Source organism: Eutrema salsugineum, unplaced genomic scaffold (genome assembly GCF_000478725.1).
Source record: "Eutrema salsugineum unplaced genomic scaffold, Eutsalg1_0 scaffold_8, whole genome shotgun sequence".
Taxonomy (NCBI): Eukaryota; Viridiplantae; Streptophyta; class Magnoliopsida; order Brassicales; family Brassicaceae; genus Eutrema; species Eutrema salsugineum.
The window spans coordinates 3,228,882-3,247,052 of NW_006256414.1; the positions used below are offsets into that span (position 1 = coordinate 3,228,882).

Genomic DNA, 18,171 nt, shown 5'->3' on the forward strand with positions numbered 1-18,171 from the left:
TTATGATCACGACAGTGACGTAGTCATACCGCCGTACTCTAGCTCTAGAACCCATATATTGTTATCTGTCAATCCCAATCTATCTACCTTAGTGTTCAAACCGATTATGATCCCTTAGAGTTCCCAAAAGCTCAGCGTTTTTAGCCATAGTGTACTATTTCAATCGATTTTTACTTGCTTTCTTAGACCTGCATTTCAATTTCCTTAGTTCGTTATTTACTTGCTTTATTTACTTTTCATGCGATATTTTACTTGCCTTATTTTTGGTTAGTTCGATATTTTACTTATTCCATTTGCATTCCATTCGATTTTCTTTACTTGCTTTTTATGATAGATTTATTTGCTTTCTTTTGTTTTAGTTTAATTCGCAAGAAAAACAACCAACCTTTAAAACCAATTTAGTCTAGACATAAAGTTAAAAACGGTAGAAGAATACCAGGTGATATGTCATGGTTTTTATGGTTTTTAACCATGGTATAAGTCCTATTTATAGAGTCTGTTTAGTGTCTTTCGAGTCTTTTGGAGTCTTTTCAGGTCATAGGTACGTTTGGAGCTTAACTGGAGACTTTGGAGCACTTTGGAGCTTAATCAGGATCAATTTCGTCAAGAATGGATTTTGTGCTTTGGTGACGCTCGACACCATGGAGAGTGACGCGCGACACTTGTTAGAGAAATAAGGAAAAGGCGATTTTGTTTCCTATTTGAAGAAGGAGTTGGGCCCAAACGATTTCGAGGAAGCCCAAGACGTGTCTTAGAGATATATATAGGATTTTTTATTCCCTTTTTACGTTCACTTTTAGATTTTGAGAGAGAGATACTCTGAGTTTTCGGCTTTTGCGATTTCTGAGCTTGGGGAGACAAGTCTGTACTCTGTTCGTTTAGAGAGAAGATTTCGAACCCCTTTATCTATTTCGATTTAATCTATTGCTTTCTATTCATCATGCTTGTTGTTTCAATAACCATGTCTGAGTAGATCACCTGTTAGGTTTAGGGTTAATTAGGGTTTTCTCTGAATGTTTGATTAACTTGCTAGTTAGGGTTCATATCTATTTGTTCTTCACCTTAGGTTGTTCTTAAAGCTAATTCTGGACTGATCACCTAGAATTTAGATCTTAGGTTGCTTAATTGACACGGAAGTGTAATTGAATAACTGGAAAGAACCTGAGTTGAGCAAAGTAGCTATTCGCAAAGGAATTTGGTTTAGCCGCTTTGTGAACATATCGAACTTGTGCAATTAAGGCTGGTTTAAATCTGTAGGATTTACAAAGGAATTTGGAATTCTAGGATTTTAACTTAGATAATTCTCACAACGGAAGTTGGTTAATTATAATTCTGTGTTTCGAGTTCAAGAACCGTGCTTAATACCTGAACCCTGACTTGTTAAGTTGATTTGCATTCATTGATCTCCTGAAAATTACCCTAGGCCTATCCTTTATCACATCGAATTTACAACTGTCTTCATCGCTGCTTTATTTATTTCTGTCGCATTGTTATTTCTTTTGCATATTTCTGCTTAGCGTAACTCTATCTACATAAGGTTTATTGAGTGATCTCTTGTCTCTGTGATTCGACCCCTAGATACTACAACTGCACATCTATGCTCTTGCAGAGTAGCTTAGGGATTAAACTTTGAGCATATCAAGTTTTGGCGCCGTTGCCGGGGACTTGATTTCGCCATTAAACCTAGTTTTTGAGTTTCGACTAAGTTTTTCAACTTAGTGTCGAGCGACACCACTTGTGGTGTCGCGCGACACCTTTCTTTTTATAACCTAATTTGCTTACTTCGTTTTCTCTCTCTCTGTTTTTGGTGTTTCAGGTTTATGCATACTCGTGGAACCAGAAGCAACAAGGACATCCCGCTAGTGAATTTGAGCAACGAACAGCTAGCTGAGTTAGAGCGAACGAACAGGAAAGCAAGAGATCCGGCAATGATGGAAAACGCCAATGGACTTGTTTGTGATGATGATGGAACCTGGAGAGACCGAGAGGGTCATCTGTGCAATGCGAGAGGCCAAAGGCTTGATGGAGATGGTAACATCATTCCACCAGCGCCTTTACCAGTGGATGTTGTTGACCATAATCCACCACCTGCACCGCGTGGTAATGCTGTGATCGTTCCACATCAGAGGAACGTTCCAGAAGATCGGAATGCGAGGGAACCTGCGCCTGCAGCTGGTCGTGGACGAACACTTGGAGACTACAACAGGCCTGAGCAGTTCTATGCAAATCGTTCTGCGATTCGCGCTCCTGCGTTTCAAAGAAACGATTTTGAGCTGAAGCCTGTGTACTACACTCTTGTAGGTCAGCACCCTTTCCATGGCCACTCTCATGAGCACCCGATGGACCACATCGAGAGGTTTGAAGATTTGGTCACCAGCATCAAATACAATGGAGTGTCCAATGATTTCCTCCTCTGCAAGCTGTTTCCTTACTCTCTTGCTGGAGAAGCAGCTAACTGGTTGAAACAGTTGGAGCCAGGATCGCTCACCACTTGGGAAGAAACCTGGAACGCCTTCCTGCACAACTTCTTCGACGATGCTAGGTCTGAGGAGTTGAGGACGAAAATCTCGACTTTCTCTCAGGAACCTACTGAAGCATTCAAAGCTTCTTGGGTGCGATTCAAATCGTACCAGCGAGACTGCCCTCACCATGGCTTCAGCGATGTGCAGTTGCTGGGTATCTTCTTCAGAGGTATCGACTGGAGGTATCAGATGGCACATGATGCAGCAAGCAATGGTAACTTAAACACCAGATACCCAGAAGAATCTGTTGAGCTCATCGAAAATTTGGCATCCAGCAACAGCACCAAGAATGCTGATCTTGAGCGAAAGAAGCAAGCTGGGAACATGGATAGATCGCAGATCGCTGAAGTGAAGGCTAAACTTGATTCTGTGCACAGCCTTTTAGTGGGCAAGAAATCGGTCAGATTCGCACAGGAGGTGGAGAGTTTCGAACCTGAGGATGCAGTTGAGGAAGAGGATGTCAACTTTGTCAGTGGATCAGGATTTTAGGGTCAGAGGTTTGGTAATCAGCAAGGTAACAGAAGCTACAGTGGAAATTACAGTGGAAACAATCAGAGGAGTACCTTCAACAGTAATCAGAACTTCTCTGGTTACACGCCTAAGCCTCAATACCAGAAACCTTTTTCCAGCAACAGTTTTTCCAGGAACTACAGCACTCCTTCATCTCAACCTCAAAATCCTGTAAATGAGATGAAGTCTATGCTGGAACAGATTCTAGAAGGTCAGCAGAAGCTCACTGTGGACTTTAATGGGAAGATGGATGCTCTCTACATCGATCTGAATGGAAAAATCGAAGCTCTGAACACCCATGTCAAGCAGCTCGATACACAGGTAGCCCAAACTGCAGGTTCTATTAAAAGGCAAGAGGGTTTTCTTCCTGGGAAGACTGACACCAATCCAAGGCATCACTGTAGTGCTATCACGTTGAGGAGTGGTAAAAATCTGAGTTCTGATCCCAAGAAGACGCCTCCTGCACCTGAAGTGGTGGATTTAGAAGATTCTGAAGCAGTTCTTGAGATTGCAGAGCCGGTGACGAGCGACACCACCACTAGTGTCGCGCGTCACCAATTGCAGAGCGAAGCTGTTGATGTTCCGAATCCGAAATCTGCAGAGGAGAAAGTCTACAAACCTAAAGTTCCTTACCCAAGGAGCCCTAGGAAGTTCAAGCAAGAGCTTGATGATGCACGATGCAAAGCTTTGATGGAAAAGCTTGTGATTGAGATACCTTTGGTTGATGCTGTAAAAATCACTCCTGTTATCAGACGTTATGTGAAGCGAATGGTAACCAATAATCTCAGCCATGAACAAGGAGTGATGATGATCTCTGAGCAAGTCAGTGCAGTGATTCAGAACCGAATTCCAGAGAAGTTGTCTGATCCAGGAAGCTTTGTCTTGGATTGCTCTATCTTCACAGAGAGATTCAAGAGATCGCTGTGTGATCTGGGTTCAAGTGTTAACCTCATGCCTTATTTGGTAGCTGTCAATCTCGGCATGACTGATTTCAAGCCAACAAGGATCTCCCTCATCCTAGCTGATCGTTCGACAAGGATACCTGAAGGGGTGCTAGAAGATGTTCCAATCAAGGTTGGAGACTGCATGATACCGACTGACTTTGTGGTTTTGGAGTATGGAGAGCAGCCTAAAGATCCTCTTATCCTTGGGAGACCTTTCCTAGCTACAGCAGGTGCTATCATCGATGTCAGGAAAGGCAGGATTGCTCTGAATGTTGGAGATCTGGTGATGAACTTTGACATGGACAAGCTGATGAAGAAGCCCACAATCGATGGTCAGACCTTCTATGTCGATACTCTCACGGAGTTTGCTGAGGATTTTCTCCATGAGATGCTGCCTACAGACCCACTTGAGAGAGCTCTGACCACATCTGCCTCTGAGGCTGAACACTTGGACGAAATTTCAGCATCTTACTCGAAGATGTTGGACTCCAGCGAGCATGTGATGCAGCTAGCATCGCAGATTGAACAGCTTGAGACTCCTGCGAAGGTGAAGCAGTTATCCGACTGGAGTGAGGAGAAAGCTCCTAAGATTGAGTTCAAACAACTCCCTGCAGGACTAAGGTACGCATTCCTGGGCTCTAATTCTACTTATCCAGTCATTATCGATTCTTCCTTGAACAATGCTGAGGTTACCTTACTCCTGAGCAAGCTGTGCAAGCATCGCAAAGCTTTTGGCTATTCTCTTGATGATATTTCAGGTATTTCACCAGACTTGTGCATGCACCAAATCCACTTGGAGGATGAGTCGAAGTCGTCGATTGAACACCAGCGCAGGTTGAACCCTAACCTGAAAGACGTCGTCAAAAAGGAGATCATGAAGCTACTAGAAGCTGGAATCATTTACCCAATTTCAGATAGTGCTTGGGTGAGTCCTGTGCACGTGGTTCCTAAGAAAGGAGGAGTTACAGTTGTGAAGAATGACAAGGATGAGCTGATTCCAACACGCACAGTGACTGGACACAGGATGTGCATCGATTACAGGAAGCTGAATGCAGCAACCAGGAAAGATCACTTCCCATTGCCCTTTATCGATCAGATGCTGCAGAGACTTGCAAGCCATCCCTACTACTGCTTCCTCGATGGGTACTCAGAATTTTTCCAGATCCCTATCCACCCAGACGATCAGGAGAAGACCACCTTTACATGTCCATACGGCACTTTCGCATATCGCAGGATGCCCTTTGGACTCTGTAATGCTCCTGCGACGTTTCAGAGATGTATGATGTCCATCTTCACTGACATGATTGAGGATTTCATGGAGGTCTTTATGGATGATTTCTCAGTCTACGGATCATCTTTTAAGGACTGTCTGGATAATCTCTGCAAGGTTCTGGCTCGCTGTGAAGAGAAACACTTGGTCCTTAACTGGGAAAAGTGTCACTTTATGGTCAGAGATGGGATTGTGCTTGGGCACAAGGTATCTGCAGCTGGTATCGAGGTTGATCGCGCGAAGATTGACGTCATGACGAGCTTGCCACCACCTGATTCTGCGAAATCGGTTAGAAGTTTTCTGGGTCATGCAGGCTTCTATCGTCGCTTCATCAAAGATTTCAGCAAGATTGCACGTCCTCTTACTGCTCTGCTCTGTAAAGATGCTAAGTTTGAGTTTACAGATGAGTGCCTTGCTGCGTTCGAACAGATCAAGCATGCTCTGATAAGCGCCCCCATTGTGCAGCCTCCTGACTGGAATTTGCCTTTTGAGGTGATGTGTGATGCTAGTGATTTTGCTGTTGGTGCTGTTTTAGGACAGAAGAAGGATAAAAAGCTTCATGCAATCTACTATGCCAGTCGAACTCTGAATGATGCTCAAAGGAATTATGCTACTACTGAGAAAGAGCTGTTGGCTGTAGTTTTTGCTTTCGAGAAATTTCGGCCATACCTTGTGGGATCGAAGGTGATTGTGCACACAGACCATTCTGCACTCAAATACTTGATGCAGAAGAAGGATGCGAAGCCTAGGTTGCTGAGATGGGTATTACTCCTTCAGGAATTCGATATTGAGGTCAAGGACAAGAAGGGGGTTGAGAATGGTGTGGCAGATCATCTCTCATGCATCAGGATTGAAGACGATGTACCCATAGACGATTTCCTGCCAGAAGAGAATGTGTATTATGTGGAAACCAAGTTCCAGAGCAGTTTTGACGAAGAATTGCAGGTTTTTCGAATTGGAGGAACGTTAGTGACGAGCGACACCACCACTAGTGTCGCGCGTCACCTTACTCAGGCGAACACAGAAACCTCCCAAATTCGAAGCAGACTTCCTGAGATCAGTTCAGCTGCTGTATCCGCTACCCAACGTCCCTTGTATGCTGATATTGCCAATTATCTCGCTGCAGAGGCTGAGCCTGAGAACTTTAAGGGCTATGCAAAGAAGAAGTTCCTGAGAGAGCTGCAAAGATATCACTGGGATGAGCCATATCTGTACAAGCACTGTTCTGATGGGATTTACAGAAGATGCATTGCAGAGTCAGAAGTTCCAGAGGTGCTGTTTCATTGTCATGGATCTGAATATGCTGGACACTTTGCAACATTCAAAACAGTGTCTAAGGTTCTTCAAGCAGGCTTTTGGTGGCCTACCATGTTTCGCGACGCACATGCATTCATCTCGCAGTGCGATGCTTGTCAGAGGAGAGGAAAGATCAGCAAAAGACATGAGATGCCACAGAATTTCATCCTTGAGGTTGAGGTATTCGATTGCTGGGGTATCGATTTCATGGGTCCTTTTCCCTCTTCTTATGGGAACAAGTACATCCTGGTTGCTGTTGATTATGTCTCAAAGTGGGTCGAAGCCATTGCCAGTCCCACCAACGATTCTTCGGTGGTCCTTAAGATGTTCAAGACCATCATCTTTCCTCGATTTGGAGTGCCTCGAATTGTTATAAGTGACGGTGGTTCTCACTTTATTAACAAGATTTTCGAAAAAATCCTAAGGAAACATGGAGTTCATCATCGAGTTGTCACTCCTTATCATCCTCAGACGAGTGGACAGGTCGAAGTCTCGAATCGACAGATCAAAGAGATTTTGGAGAAGACAGTGGGCAAAACTCGAAAGGATTGGGCTGCGAAGTTGGACGATGCACTCTGGGCGTACAGGACAGCGTTCAAAACACCTCTAGGCACCACACCTTTCCACCTGCTCTATGGAAAGCCCTGTCACCTTCCAGTGGAGATCGAACACAAGGCAGCCTGGGCGATAAAGCTGATGAATTTCGACATCAAGTCTGCTGCAGAGAGGAGACTGATACAGCTGAATGAGTTGGACGAAATCAGGTACCATGCCTATGAGAATTCGAAGTTATACAAAGAGAGGACCAAGGCGTATCACGATTCCAAGATCCTCTCCAGGCAATTCGAACCGAATGATCAAGTACTTCTGTATAACTCTCGTTTGCCATTGTTTCCTGGTAAACTTCGTTCTCGATGGTCAGGTCCTTTCATAGTCAAAGAAGTTCGCCCCTATGGTGCCATCGTCCTCCTCACACCAGATGGTAGCAGAGAGTTCACAGTCAATGGACAAAGGGTGAAGCACTACTGGGCCAAAGCTGAGATTCCGGATGGACATATCGTGCCTCTAGATGGCGCACCTCCTGCTTGAATCGCCATCAAGTCAAGCTAATGACTTTAAACAAGCGCTTAGTGGAAGGCAACCCACTGGTGAGTCTGTAAATAAGTCTTTTGTTTCAGTAATTTTCGTTTTTCTTTTCGTGTTTTAGGTGAAACAGGGCTGGTGTCGAGCGACACCACCTTCGGTGTCGCTTGTCACTTGCTTCAGAAAAAAAAAAAAAAAAAAAAAAAAAAATTTAGGAAATCAGGAAACCGGAGTAAAACCAGAAATTCGGATTGGTCTGTTGGGGTATGAGAGAACAAGTGTCGCACGACACCATCATCGGTGTCGCGCGTCACCATCATTGCAGCCAGGTACGTTCTCTGTTTTTCCTGTGTTTCTCTGTTTCTTTTCTTTTGTCACCAACTTCGGATTTGATTACACTGGGGACAGTGTTATTCAAGTCTGGGGGAGGTAGTTGCTGACATTGTGTTTGTTTTTCTTAAGAGTCAGTTGTGTCAAAACGTTTTTGAGTCAAAACCTGTTGGAGACCATGATGCTTTTCCTGGAATTATTGTGCTGACCTTTCACCTAAGTGACCACTGCTGCAGATTCAGCCTAGATCCGACTAATGAAAAATCCAAAGGCTGACCAGTTGACTAGAGGCGTCCATGTTTCCAACAGAATCCACTAACCTGAGCTAAGTACTGAACTTCACTTTTAACTCGCTGATGTGACTAATGCCTTAGAGCTTGATTCCTCATTCGTACTTGATCAATGAAAGCCTGTGTGAAATTTAATGAAGTGATCTCTCTCCCTTGTGACGAGCTAAGAAAGAAAAAGGGCAAAAAGATTGAGATGATTTTCGCTTAGGAGTGAAGGGCTAGGAATGTTTCCAATGATCCCATTATTTCACTTCTAAGATGGAATGATCACACAAAGGAAGGAAGTGAGGGGTAGGAATGTTTCCCATGACCCTACTATTCGCTGAAAACCTTTGATACAAGGTAAGGGGACAACTCGGGGACTTGGTGGCAAACACCATCAGTACTCGCAGCTTTATCCTTATCGAGTATGTGCCATAAAAAAAAAGAAGAAGAAAAAAGATGATCATTGTGCGAAAAGAATAAGTCTGGGGGAGAGAAAAAGTACCAAAGTTTGTATGGCTGATTTGTTTGAGTACAGAATGGGAAAGAATCTAGAAGGTTCTGGGCATTGGAATCATCAGTGAGATCCAGCGATGAGGGTTTATGGACGATGTTGTGAAATTTTGGACTTAATCTGGAAAGTTGTGAATGTCTGCGGAGAAGTACATGGTGGTTCGATTTGGAATGATGAAGCAGTAGTTGAGTTGCAGGGTGATCGGTCAAAGCGATGTTCCAATGAAAGGTTGAGTCTCTGTGTTTTCAAACTTCTTTCTCTTGTTTGGTGTTCTGTTTGCTTGAGGGCAAGCAAATGCTAAGTCTGGGGGAGTTGATATGTCATGGTTTTTATGGTTTTTAACCATGGTATAAGTCCTATTTATAGAGTCTTTTTAGTGTCTTTCGAGTCTTTTGGAGTCTTTTCAGGTCATAGGTACGTTTGGAGCTTAACTGGAGACTTTGGAGCACTTTGGAGCTTAATCAGGATCAATTTCGTCAAGAATGGATTTTGTGCTTTGGTGACGCTCGACACCATGGAGAGTGACGCGCGACACTTGTTAGAGAAATAAGGAAAAGGCGATTTTGTTTCCTATTTGAAGAAGGAGTTGGGCCCAAACGTTTTCGAGGAAGCCCAAGACGTGTCTTAGAGATATATATAGGATTTGTATTCCCTTTTTACGTTCACTTTTAGATTTTGAGAGAGAGATACTCTGAGTTTTCGGCTTTTGCGATTTCTGAGCTTGGGGAGACAAGTCTGTACTCTGTTTGTTTAGAGAGAAGATTTTGAACCCCTTTATCTATTTCGATTTAATCTATTGCTTTCTATTCATCATGCTTGTTGTTTCAATAACCATGTCTGAGTAGATCACCTGTTAGGTTTAGGGTTAATTAGGGTTTTCTCTGAATGTTTGATTAACTTGCTAGTTAGGGTTCATATCTATTTGTTCTTCACCTTAGGTTGTTCTTAAAGCTAATTCTGGACTGATCACCTAGAATTTAGATCTTAGGTTGCTTAATTGACACGGAAGTGTAATTGAATAACTAGAAAGAACCTGAGTTGAGCAAAGTAGCTATTCGCAAAGGAATTTGGTTTAGCCGCTTTGTGAACATATCGAACTTGTGCAATTAAGGCTGGTTTAAATCTGTAGGATTTACAAAGGAATTTGGAATTCTAGGATTTTAACTTAGATAATTCTCACAACGGAAGTTGGTTAATTATAGTTCTGTGTTTCGAGTTCAAGAACCGTGCTTAATACCTGAACCCTGACTTGTTAAGTTGATTTGCATTCATTGATCTCCTGAAAATTACCCTAGGCCTATCCTTTATCACATCGAATTTACAACTGTCTTCATCGCTGCTTTATTTATTTTTGTCGCATTGTTATTTCTTCTGCATATTTCTGCTTAGCGTAACTCTATCTACATAAGGTTTATTGAGTGATCTCTTGTCTCTGTGGTTCGACCCCTAGATACTACAACTGCACATCTGTGCTCTTGCAGAGTAGCTTAGGGATTAAACTTTGAGCATATCACCAGGCACACAAATCTCTGTGGATTCGATCCCTAAATACTACAACTGATTAGCTGTGCACTTGCGGCTTTCATTTGTTTTGTTAAGGGTAAAACTTGTTCCCTCACGTAGTTGACACGAGCGAGCACGCATCAATAACACTGCTGGTTCTTTACCAAAGTGCAGCCCATAACTCGTAGTGTATCGCAAATAGTTCAACACCCTAGTTATTGCTTTCCAATGAGTATGACCTGGATTACTTGTGTATCGACTTAACACGTTTACCGCATGCGCTAGATCGGGTCTTGTACAATTGGTCAAGTACATCAGACTTCCAATTACCCGTGCATACTCCACCTGTGATACTGGTTCACCTGTGTTCTTGGTTAGGTGAGCTTGCATATCCATTGGAGTTTTTGCGGTTCCATTCGAGTAGGTCTTAAACCTCTCTAGGATCTTTTCAGCATAGTGATCTTGAGACAGAGTAATTCCATCTGAAGTTCGAATGATCTTAATCCCAAGTATGACATCTGCAAGTCCCATGTCTTTCATGTCAAATTTTCCATTGAGCATGTTCTTGGTTTGTTGAATGATATTTTTGTTACTGCCAATAATCAGCATGTCATCTACATACAGACATAGTAAGATGTATCCGTTTGGAGTACATTTGTAGTAGATGCATTTATCACATTCGTTAATGCTGAAACCATTTGACATCATCACATTGTCAAACTTTTGTGCCATTGTTTTGGAGCTTGTTTCAGTACATACAGTGATTTCACGAGTCTACACACTTTGTGCTCTTGACTCTTAACCTCGAAACCTTCCGGTTGTTTCATGTATATCTCTTCTTCTAAATCACCATTTAGAAAGGCAGTTTTAACATCCATCTGATGGATTTCCAAGCCTCGCAAGGATGCTACACCAATCAATATTCTGATCGAAGTTATTCTCGTAACTGGAGAATAGGTGTCAAAGAAATCTAGACCTTCTTTTTGTCTGAATCCTTGCACCACAAGGCGTGCCTTGTACTTATCTATAGAACGATCAGCTTTCAGCTTGGTCTTGAAGATCCATTTACACCCTAGTGCTTTGAACCCTTGAGGTAAGTCAGTTATCTCATAGGTATGATTCTGCATTATAGAACTCATCTCACTATTGACAGCATCCTTCCAATAAGGAGCTTCTGGTGTAGACATGGCTTCTGTGTAAGATCTCGGTTCATTCTCGACAAGAAAGACCATCATGAAATCTTCACCAAAAGATTTTTTCTTACGAGCTCTTTTGCTTCGTCTAGGTTCATTTTCAACCTGTTCTACTTCCATCTCATTTACAGAAGTAGTCACATCTCTTTCTTCACGAGTGCCTTGATTCCATGATAGTATTCACTTGGACATCTGATACATCTAACTTATGTACCAGAAATTGATAAGCACTACTATTGTGAGCATATCCAATAAAGATACAGTCCACAGTCTTAGGTCTAATTGTGACCTTCTTTGGAAGTGGCACTGCGACTTTTGCTAAGCACCCCCACACTTTCAGGTATTTGTACGAAGGTACATTACCTTTCCAAAGTTCATACGGTGTTTTGCCAGTTACCTTACGAGGTATTTTGTTGAGGATATAATTTGTGGTGAGCAGTGCTTCCCCCCCCCACAGATTCTGGGGTGTCCCAGATTCCTGCAATATTGCATTCATCATCTCCTTCAGAGTTCGATTCTTTCTTTCCGCAACTCCATTGGATTTAGGTGAATAGGGGGCTGTAGTTTGATGGACAATTCCATTTATCTTGCAAAACTCATTGAAAGGTCCATCATATTCTCCACCCCTATCACTTCTGACCATTTTGATGGTCTTTGCCAGTTGCTTTTCAACTTCGAGTTTGTACTCTTTGAATTTGTCCAAGACTTCATCTTTACTACTCAGCAAGTACACGTAGCAGTACCTTGTACAATCATCAATGAAAGTCACAAAATACTTTTTACCACCTCTTGATGGTAGATATTTTAAATCGCATATATCAGTGTATATTAATCCAAGAGGTTCAGTAGTTCTTTCAACATGAGGTGATGGTGTTTTTGTGAGCTTTGCTTGGACACAAATTTCACATTTGTCTTTGCTAATTTTGCACTTTGGAATCATGTTCAAATTCATCAGTCTTTGAATGGACTTGTAATTAACATGTCCTAAACGTTCATGCCAAATATTAGAAGACTCAACCACATAAGCAACTGGGTTTTTATTAATTAAATCTTTGAAATCATGTACAACTTTGTTTTTCTTCAAGATTGTCATTACAGACATTTTGATCAATCCGGACTTAACATAACCTTTTCATATGAAAACACTATTCTTCCTAAGTATCAGCTGGTCAGACTCAAAGTTGATTGCAAAACCATGCTTGCTCATTAGAGTACCAGAGATCAGGTTCTTCCTCATGTCTGGAACATGCTTCACGTTGTTGAGAGTAACCTCCATGCCTGAAGTCATCTTCAACACAACTTTTCCAGTACCTTCAATCTTGGATTGGGAAATGTTTCCCATCTTCAGTTGATCATCAATCTTGCACTTCTGATAGGTACTGAACATTTCTCTGTCAATACAGATGTGTGTGGTAGCACCTGTGTCATACCACCACACCTTGGGGTTCTCTTCCACCAAGTTAGCCTCTTGCTTGCGACAGGGCCTTTTGCTTGTAAGCAAGATAGTTCTGGAAGTATGCCCAACTTGGAGGTAACTTCTCAATGAAGCAGTTCACCGTGAATGTCTCACATAACTTCATTCCTTCAGTCCTAATCTCTTGAAAGATTAGTTCCAGCTCGTGCACTTGTGGCATGATGGGACGAGAATCCACCATCTTAAACTTGAGGAGTTTCGCAGTAGCGAATTTCCCAGAGCCGACATTGTACGACTTGTACTTCTTTTCCAAAGCATCCCAGAGTTCTTTGGAAATTTTGACCTCACTGTACACATCAAACAGCTGGTCCACCAGGCGATTCTTGATGTGCCCTTTGCATAGGAAGTCTGAGTTCTTCCATGCTTCAACGGTAGCCAGAATCGTAGCATCTTTGTTTCCTTCTGGCACTGTTGGGGGATCCTCTGTGAGGTACTTGCTCAGCTGCATTGACGACAGAAAGAATTGCATCCTTTCTTGCCACTGCTTGAAGTTCGAACCATCGAACTTGTCAAGATGAAGTTCTGCGGTTACCGACGCTGGCATTCTGACTTCACCCGAGCTTCCATTGGTAGTCATGTCGACATCACCGTTAGTCATAGTTGAATCTGTTCACAGAAGATAACCGAAGTTAGTATTGAGAACCAAGATTCAAATCAGCGATTAAGACGTTTAAGTCGCTATGAACAGCGTTTTTCCGAAAATGATTCGCTTTGAGTTTCCACAGATATTACCAATAGGTATTCTTAGAACTCGAAAATAGGTGTTCCCAGAATCATCTTTTGATGACATTCTTAAACCCTAACAATTTTTTCGGACCTGTCTATGACTGCCGCATAAACCGTTTCAGAAGATTCGTCTTTAACAGATCAAAAGTTCTACGAAATAGCTAAGAAACTTTCTCAGAAACTTTGTAGATCGATTTTAAAAACTCGCTTTTCCAAAAACCGTTTATAAAAACTGTTTCGCAATATTCAATCCGATTCAAGCGATAAGCAGGAAGCGGATTTATTGAGTTAAGATTGTAGGACCGCAAAAATCCGATTGAAATCACGAATAGAAAATAGCAATATTATAAACGATATGTTAAGGTAAGAGATTAAAACGAGAGTTTGAAAACCGATTGAAAACAGACGAACACACGGAGTCGAGATATGATCTCTTTCCTTAACTCAATAAATTGTCCGTAATGTGTGACGGTTTGTTGCGATTTTTGAATCCCAGGATACAACCGTGATGAGACTATTACGCAACACGCGTAATAGAATCTGCGAACTGAGATTATACTACGCTATAGCTCTCGAGACACTTACGATATTAAGACGAGAGGGATTTGCTAGAAATAATTATTTGCTGTGTGTTTGGTGTATTCGAGAATTCGATTTTTCATTCGATGATCTAGAATGAGAGAAGAGGGCGTCTATTTATACTGGAAGGTTCAGCTTGATCCGCAAGGAATAAGCTTTGGCAAAAAGGAATATTCACGAGATATTCTCCTTTTTCCGCAAGTAAAAGGATTCGGAAATCTTCCGTTATTATCTGGACGCAATCTTTTATTTCCTAAGATTTATCCTTTCAATATGCAAAAAAATATTTCGCAGGAACTAAGAAGCCCACGACCCACACCCAGCTATATAGAGCCCAAGAGCCCAAAAGTCCTAAGAGCCAACTAAAAAAATGCAACAAGCAACGAGCAACGAGCCCGGCACCGGCGACGGCGGCGGCGCGCATAGGTATTTTTGCATAATGCCCTTTTACTTCCACAATGCTGTTGATCCTTATTGTGAGAAGGCCATATATATACAAAATATTTTTCTCCTTAGTGAGCAATGTGGGACAAATACACTTCCACTAAACTTCCATTTTTAGTTATAGCCAATAGAAACATTTCATTTCTATAGGCTCAAACTCAAATCTCAAATGAATTTATAAGACTCATTTGCTTATTAAATTTCATTTCTTATTCACACACAAACTTAATATTACAAGTCCAAATATTTATTAATATTAGGTTCAACAAAAGACACTAAGACAAATCGGAGTGTTCAAAGTATTAGAGGAGTTGATTTCAAGGTCTTGTTCTAGAAGAACAGAGGTTGTAAGTTCAGAACACTTGGAACGTCTCTTCAATATATTATTACCCATTAATGACATCCTATGAAATGGATCCGTATACTGAAAAGTCTGAAATAGAAAAAAGAATAGTTGATGATAAAGGGCAGGCTAAAGAAGTGGAATTGACAATTTCTGTCATGTCTAAGAGTAGAAAGTATATAAAAGCTTTTAAGAAAAGACTTGATGAATGGCAGGAAGAATATGACCAGGGAGTTTTATAAAGCTGAGGATGATGAAAAATCGAACATACAAAGTATTTAGCCATGTCTAAAACCAGAATATCCTACTGCCAAATCTGTTGGGTAGTAGAACTTTTCTAGTCAATGCAGTGGCAAATCGAATATGGGGGAAGAAGTGTAAGATTTTTTCTCGAAAACTTGGTGAAACTTCTTATATGTTTCATATTCCGGACGCACCAACTAGAGCTTGGGTTCTACAACGAGGTTTATGGCACATAGATGATTGTATCACGTTTTTTGTTGCTCCATGGACTTCTGCTGCCACTTTAATATATATTTTTATTGTCCCATTTATTTCTTGCTGAACAAGAAACCCAAATGTGGAAAGAAAAGAAGAAGAAATTGTTTGTGATTTGATCCTTTGAAGAGATCAATACACATGTTTTTACATTTTTAAATAATAAAATTAATCCACCAAACACATGCCTGACTTTTCTAATATTTTTTTACTATGTTGTTCCAATTTGTATTTGTTGGGTATATGATATATCATGATGCAAATGGAGAGTATCAGTCTAAATAAGGGTGCATACTTCAAGCTAACCTATAGCAAACATGTAAGAATCTCAGAGATGAAAAAAAAAAACAACTCAAGCGGAAGAGTATAAGAGAACTGATTACCAGATGGATTAAAGGCAAGAAACGTTTTTTGGTATCTTTGTCCTCCCATTCAAACTCAGTTATCTCTTCTCCAGGACCCATATCTATTGTAAACCAGGCAATTCGTGGGACACTTGTAGCATCTAAGGGAAGCTTTCTCAGCTGTGGACACTCTTCTACTGTTAATTTTTGCAATAACAGTAGATACTCTCCAGCTTAAGCAAATTTCTTATCGAAAACACTTCTAGTTTCTGAAACGGTGTAATACCTCTAACTGTAAGATTGACTTCTTTCTCTTTGCTTATAATAATATCTTCTACTTCTTCTGAATATCCACTTTGTAGGTAGACGACAAGGTTTGGAGCAAACAGTGGATTTCTAAGTTCTCTAGTTTGGGAAATTTCGTGGCTTATGATGAACAAGTTGGGGTTTGCTGAATTTGAGTTCTGGTTTAATCAAGACTGGTTATATCATTAATTCTTTAAGCCAGTTAAAGCATTATTATGGTTCTGTTTTGGAAGTGGGTTCACTGACATTGATTTTTTTGTTTTGTTTTATAATTTAATTCATTTTCATAGATGAAACTGAAAGGTTACAAATTACAATGATTCCCCGCAGGGTTACAGCGCAAATAAACCTCAGACCGGTGATCATGTATAAGCTTTCCAGCAGTCAAATCCCATACCTATTGGATATGATCAAATATTATATCAATTGTTAGAAACACATACGTTGGGGAAAAGAGAATGCGCAAGATCCATTTATAGATATTGCAGGCTTACCTTTACAACATTGTCAAGTCCTCCAGTCACTACCCAACGACCATCGGGAGTAAATTTGATAGTGTTGATGCCACGAGTATGACCCTTGTACGTCTGTATGCATCCCTTCTTTCTGATGTCCCAAATCTTCAAATTCGTGTCACTTGATCTATGATGCCAAAAATTCACCAAACGGATGACATTCAACAGCAGAACAGTTGGATCTATGTCCAGTAAAAGCTCGAACCACTACACTTCAAGAGCAAGAGTGAACATGTTAGACCTCATAATTCTAAAGTAAACGATAGATATGGTGTGGTACACTGCTCAAATATCAGTATCTCTATATGTTCCCATTTGATGGAACTAGCTAGGCATAAAAAACAAAACACACTTTTTGCTCAACGAGGAAAAATTTAGACAAGAGAGAAAATGTGAAACATACCATTAAAGAAGTAGGCTTGCCGATCGCCCAAAGGTTGACCTTGTAATCATCACCACCAGTAATAAGGACCCGTAATGTCTTCTTTCCAATATTTAAGCAATTTACATTTGCGGAATGTGCCAAAACTCCTCTAAGTTTCCAAATTTGTCAAGGTATAAGCAAACACCAGACAAGAACAGCTAAAGAAAGGAGCAGCCTTTGAAGCAACTCGACAGCAAAACATAAAGCAGGTCATAAATGGATAGAAGTACTTTCACATACAAAACATATCCAGAAAATATCCATTTTCTATCATATTGAGCAGCCAATGATAGAAACATTTGACCCGGTAATTTCTGCTGAAATCTTGAAATGCTAATCAAAACTTGAAGCTTATCTTGAAATCTTGAAATGCTAATCAATAGCAAACTAAGCTTTGCTCTTGGGAGTTTCTAAAGATAAAGCCCTAACGATTCAGTGATATAAAAAAAAAACGACAAAAAAATCTCAGGATGGAGCTAAAAATCCAGAGTTCGTTCAATTTTACTCAGCTTAAGAATCAACAAAATCGCCAGGAATATAAAAGGATACGCAGCTTATATCCACGCTTCGCCATTTTCTACTCGATTCCCAGCAAATCCGTGGGAATCAATGCAATCCGAATCCGGAATCGAATCTCTAGCTTCCGTTATCGATCTTAAAAACGGTGAATCGGAGCTGAAAAAAATTCCCAATTGTCACTACACGACAGAGCTCGAGATTTTCGGGAGATTCAAAGGGAGAAACATGAAGAAGAAGGAGGTTGCTTCCCGTTGGGAATTCAAATCTAAAACGTGAGAAAAGAATCAAATTCCGGGAACAAGAATTTTGAAGGAAACGAGATAATCAGAGATTCAAATAGTGACACGGAGCAGAAAGAAGAAAAGAAACAGAAGAGAAGAAGAAAAATGGTAAACCGAAGGAAGTTTTTATTTTATTTTTTTTCTTCAGAGTTATACATTTTTTTATTTTTTTATTTATAGTTCGGTCGGTCCTTTTTTTAATTTTTAATTCAGATTTTTAAGCATTTTTCTTGGACAGTGGACCTCATTTCTTCGTTGTTCGTTCTTCTCAGTTCTGACGG

The 18,171-nt window shown here is 40.9% G+C and overlaps 2 protein-coding genes, 1 long non-coding RNA gene and 1 other non-coding gene across 5 annotated transcripts; 1 reads left to right on the forward strand and 3 right to left on the reverse strand.

The window, feature by feature from the left end:
• Positions 1–2,549: 2,549 nt before the first annotated feature.
• On the reverse strand, positions 2,550–2,656 carry LOC112082438. The gene has a single exon (XR_002897111.1). It is a non-coding gene; the product is annotated as a small nucleolar RNA R71 (small nucleolar RNA).
• Positions 2,657–5,377: 2,721 nt separating this feature from the next.
• LOC112087783 lies at positions 5,378–7,631 on the forward strand. The gene is made up of 3 exons (XM_024157757.1): positions 5,378–5,823; positions 6,373–6,509; positions 6,648–7,631. The coding sequence occupies exons 1-3, from the start codon at positions 5,421–5,423 to the stop codon at positions 7,629–7,631; spliced, it is 1,524 nt and encodes a 507-aa protein (XP_024013525.1). The 5' UTR covers positions 5,378–5,420.
• Positions 7,632–12,897: 5,266 nt separating this feature from the next.
• LOC112087784 lies at positions 12,898–13,509 on the reverse strand. The gene has a single exon (XM_024157766.1). The coding sequence runs from the start codon at positions 13,507–13,509 to the stop codon at positions 12,898–12,900; it is 612 nt and encodes a 203-aa protein (XP_024013534.1).
• Positions 13,510–16,415: 2,906 nt separating this feature from the next.
• On the reverse strand, positions 16,416–18,038 carry LOC18009801. 2 transcript variants are annotated; one of them, XR_002901327.1, is made up of 4 exons: positions 17,640–18,038; positions 17,070–17,199; positions 16,646–16,873; positions 16,416–16,548 (listed from the first exon to the last, which is right to left on the reverse strand). It is a non-coding gene; the product is annotated as an uncharacterized LOC18009801 (long non-coding RNA). The 2 variants fall into 2 exon arrangements; XR_002901328.1 differs by having other exon boundaries at positions 16,646–16,878.
• Positions 18,039–18,171: the final 133 nt, after the last annotated feature.

What these genes read in the sequence shown, in the direction of transcription:
- LOC112087783 (XM_024157757.1), top strand. Translation starts at nt 5,421, where the DNA reads ATGGTCAGAGATGGGATTGTGCTTGGGCACAAGGTATCTGCAGCTGGT. An exon ending in TCATGCAATCTACTATGCCA is followed by an intron (nt 5,824 to 6,372) that starts GTCGAACTCTGA and finishes ATCTCGCTGCAG; the next exon opens with AGGCTGAGCCTGAGAACTTT. An exon ending in GATGCATTGCAGAGTCAGAA is followed by an intron (nt 6,510 to 6,647) that starts GTTCCAGAGGTG and finishes TTCATCTCGCAG; the next exon opens with TGCGATGCTTGTCAGAGGAG.
- LOC112087784 (XM_024157766.1), bottom strand. Translation starts at nt 13,509, where the DNA reads ATGACTAACGGTGATGTCGACATGACTACCAATGGAAGCTCGGGTGAA.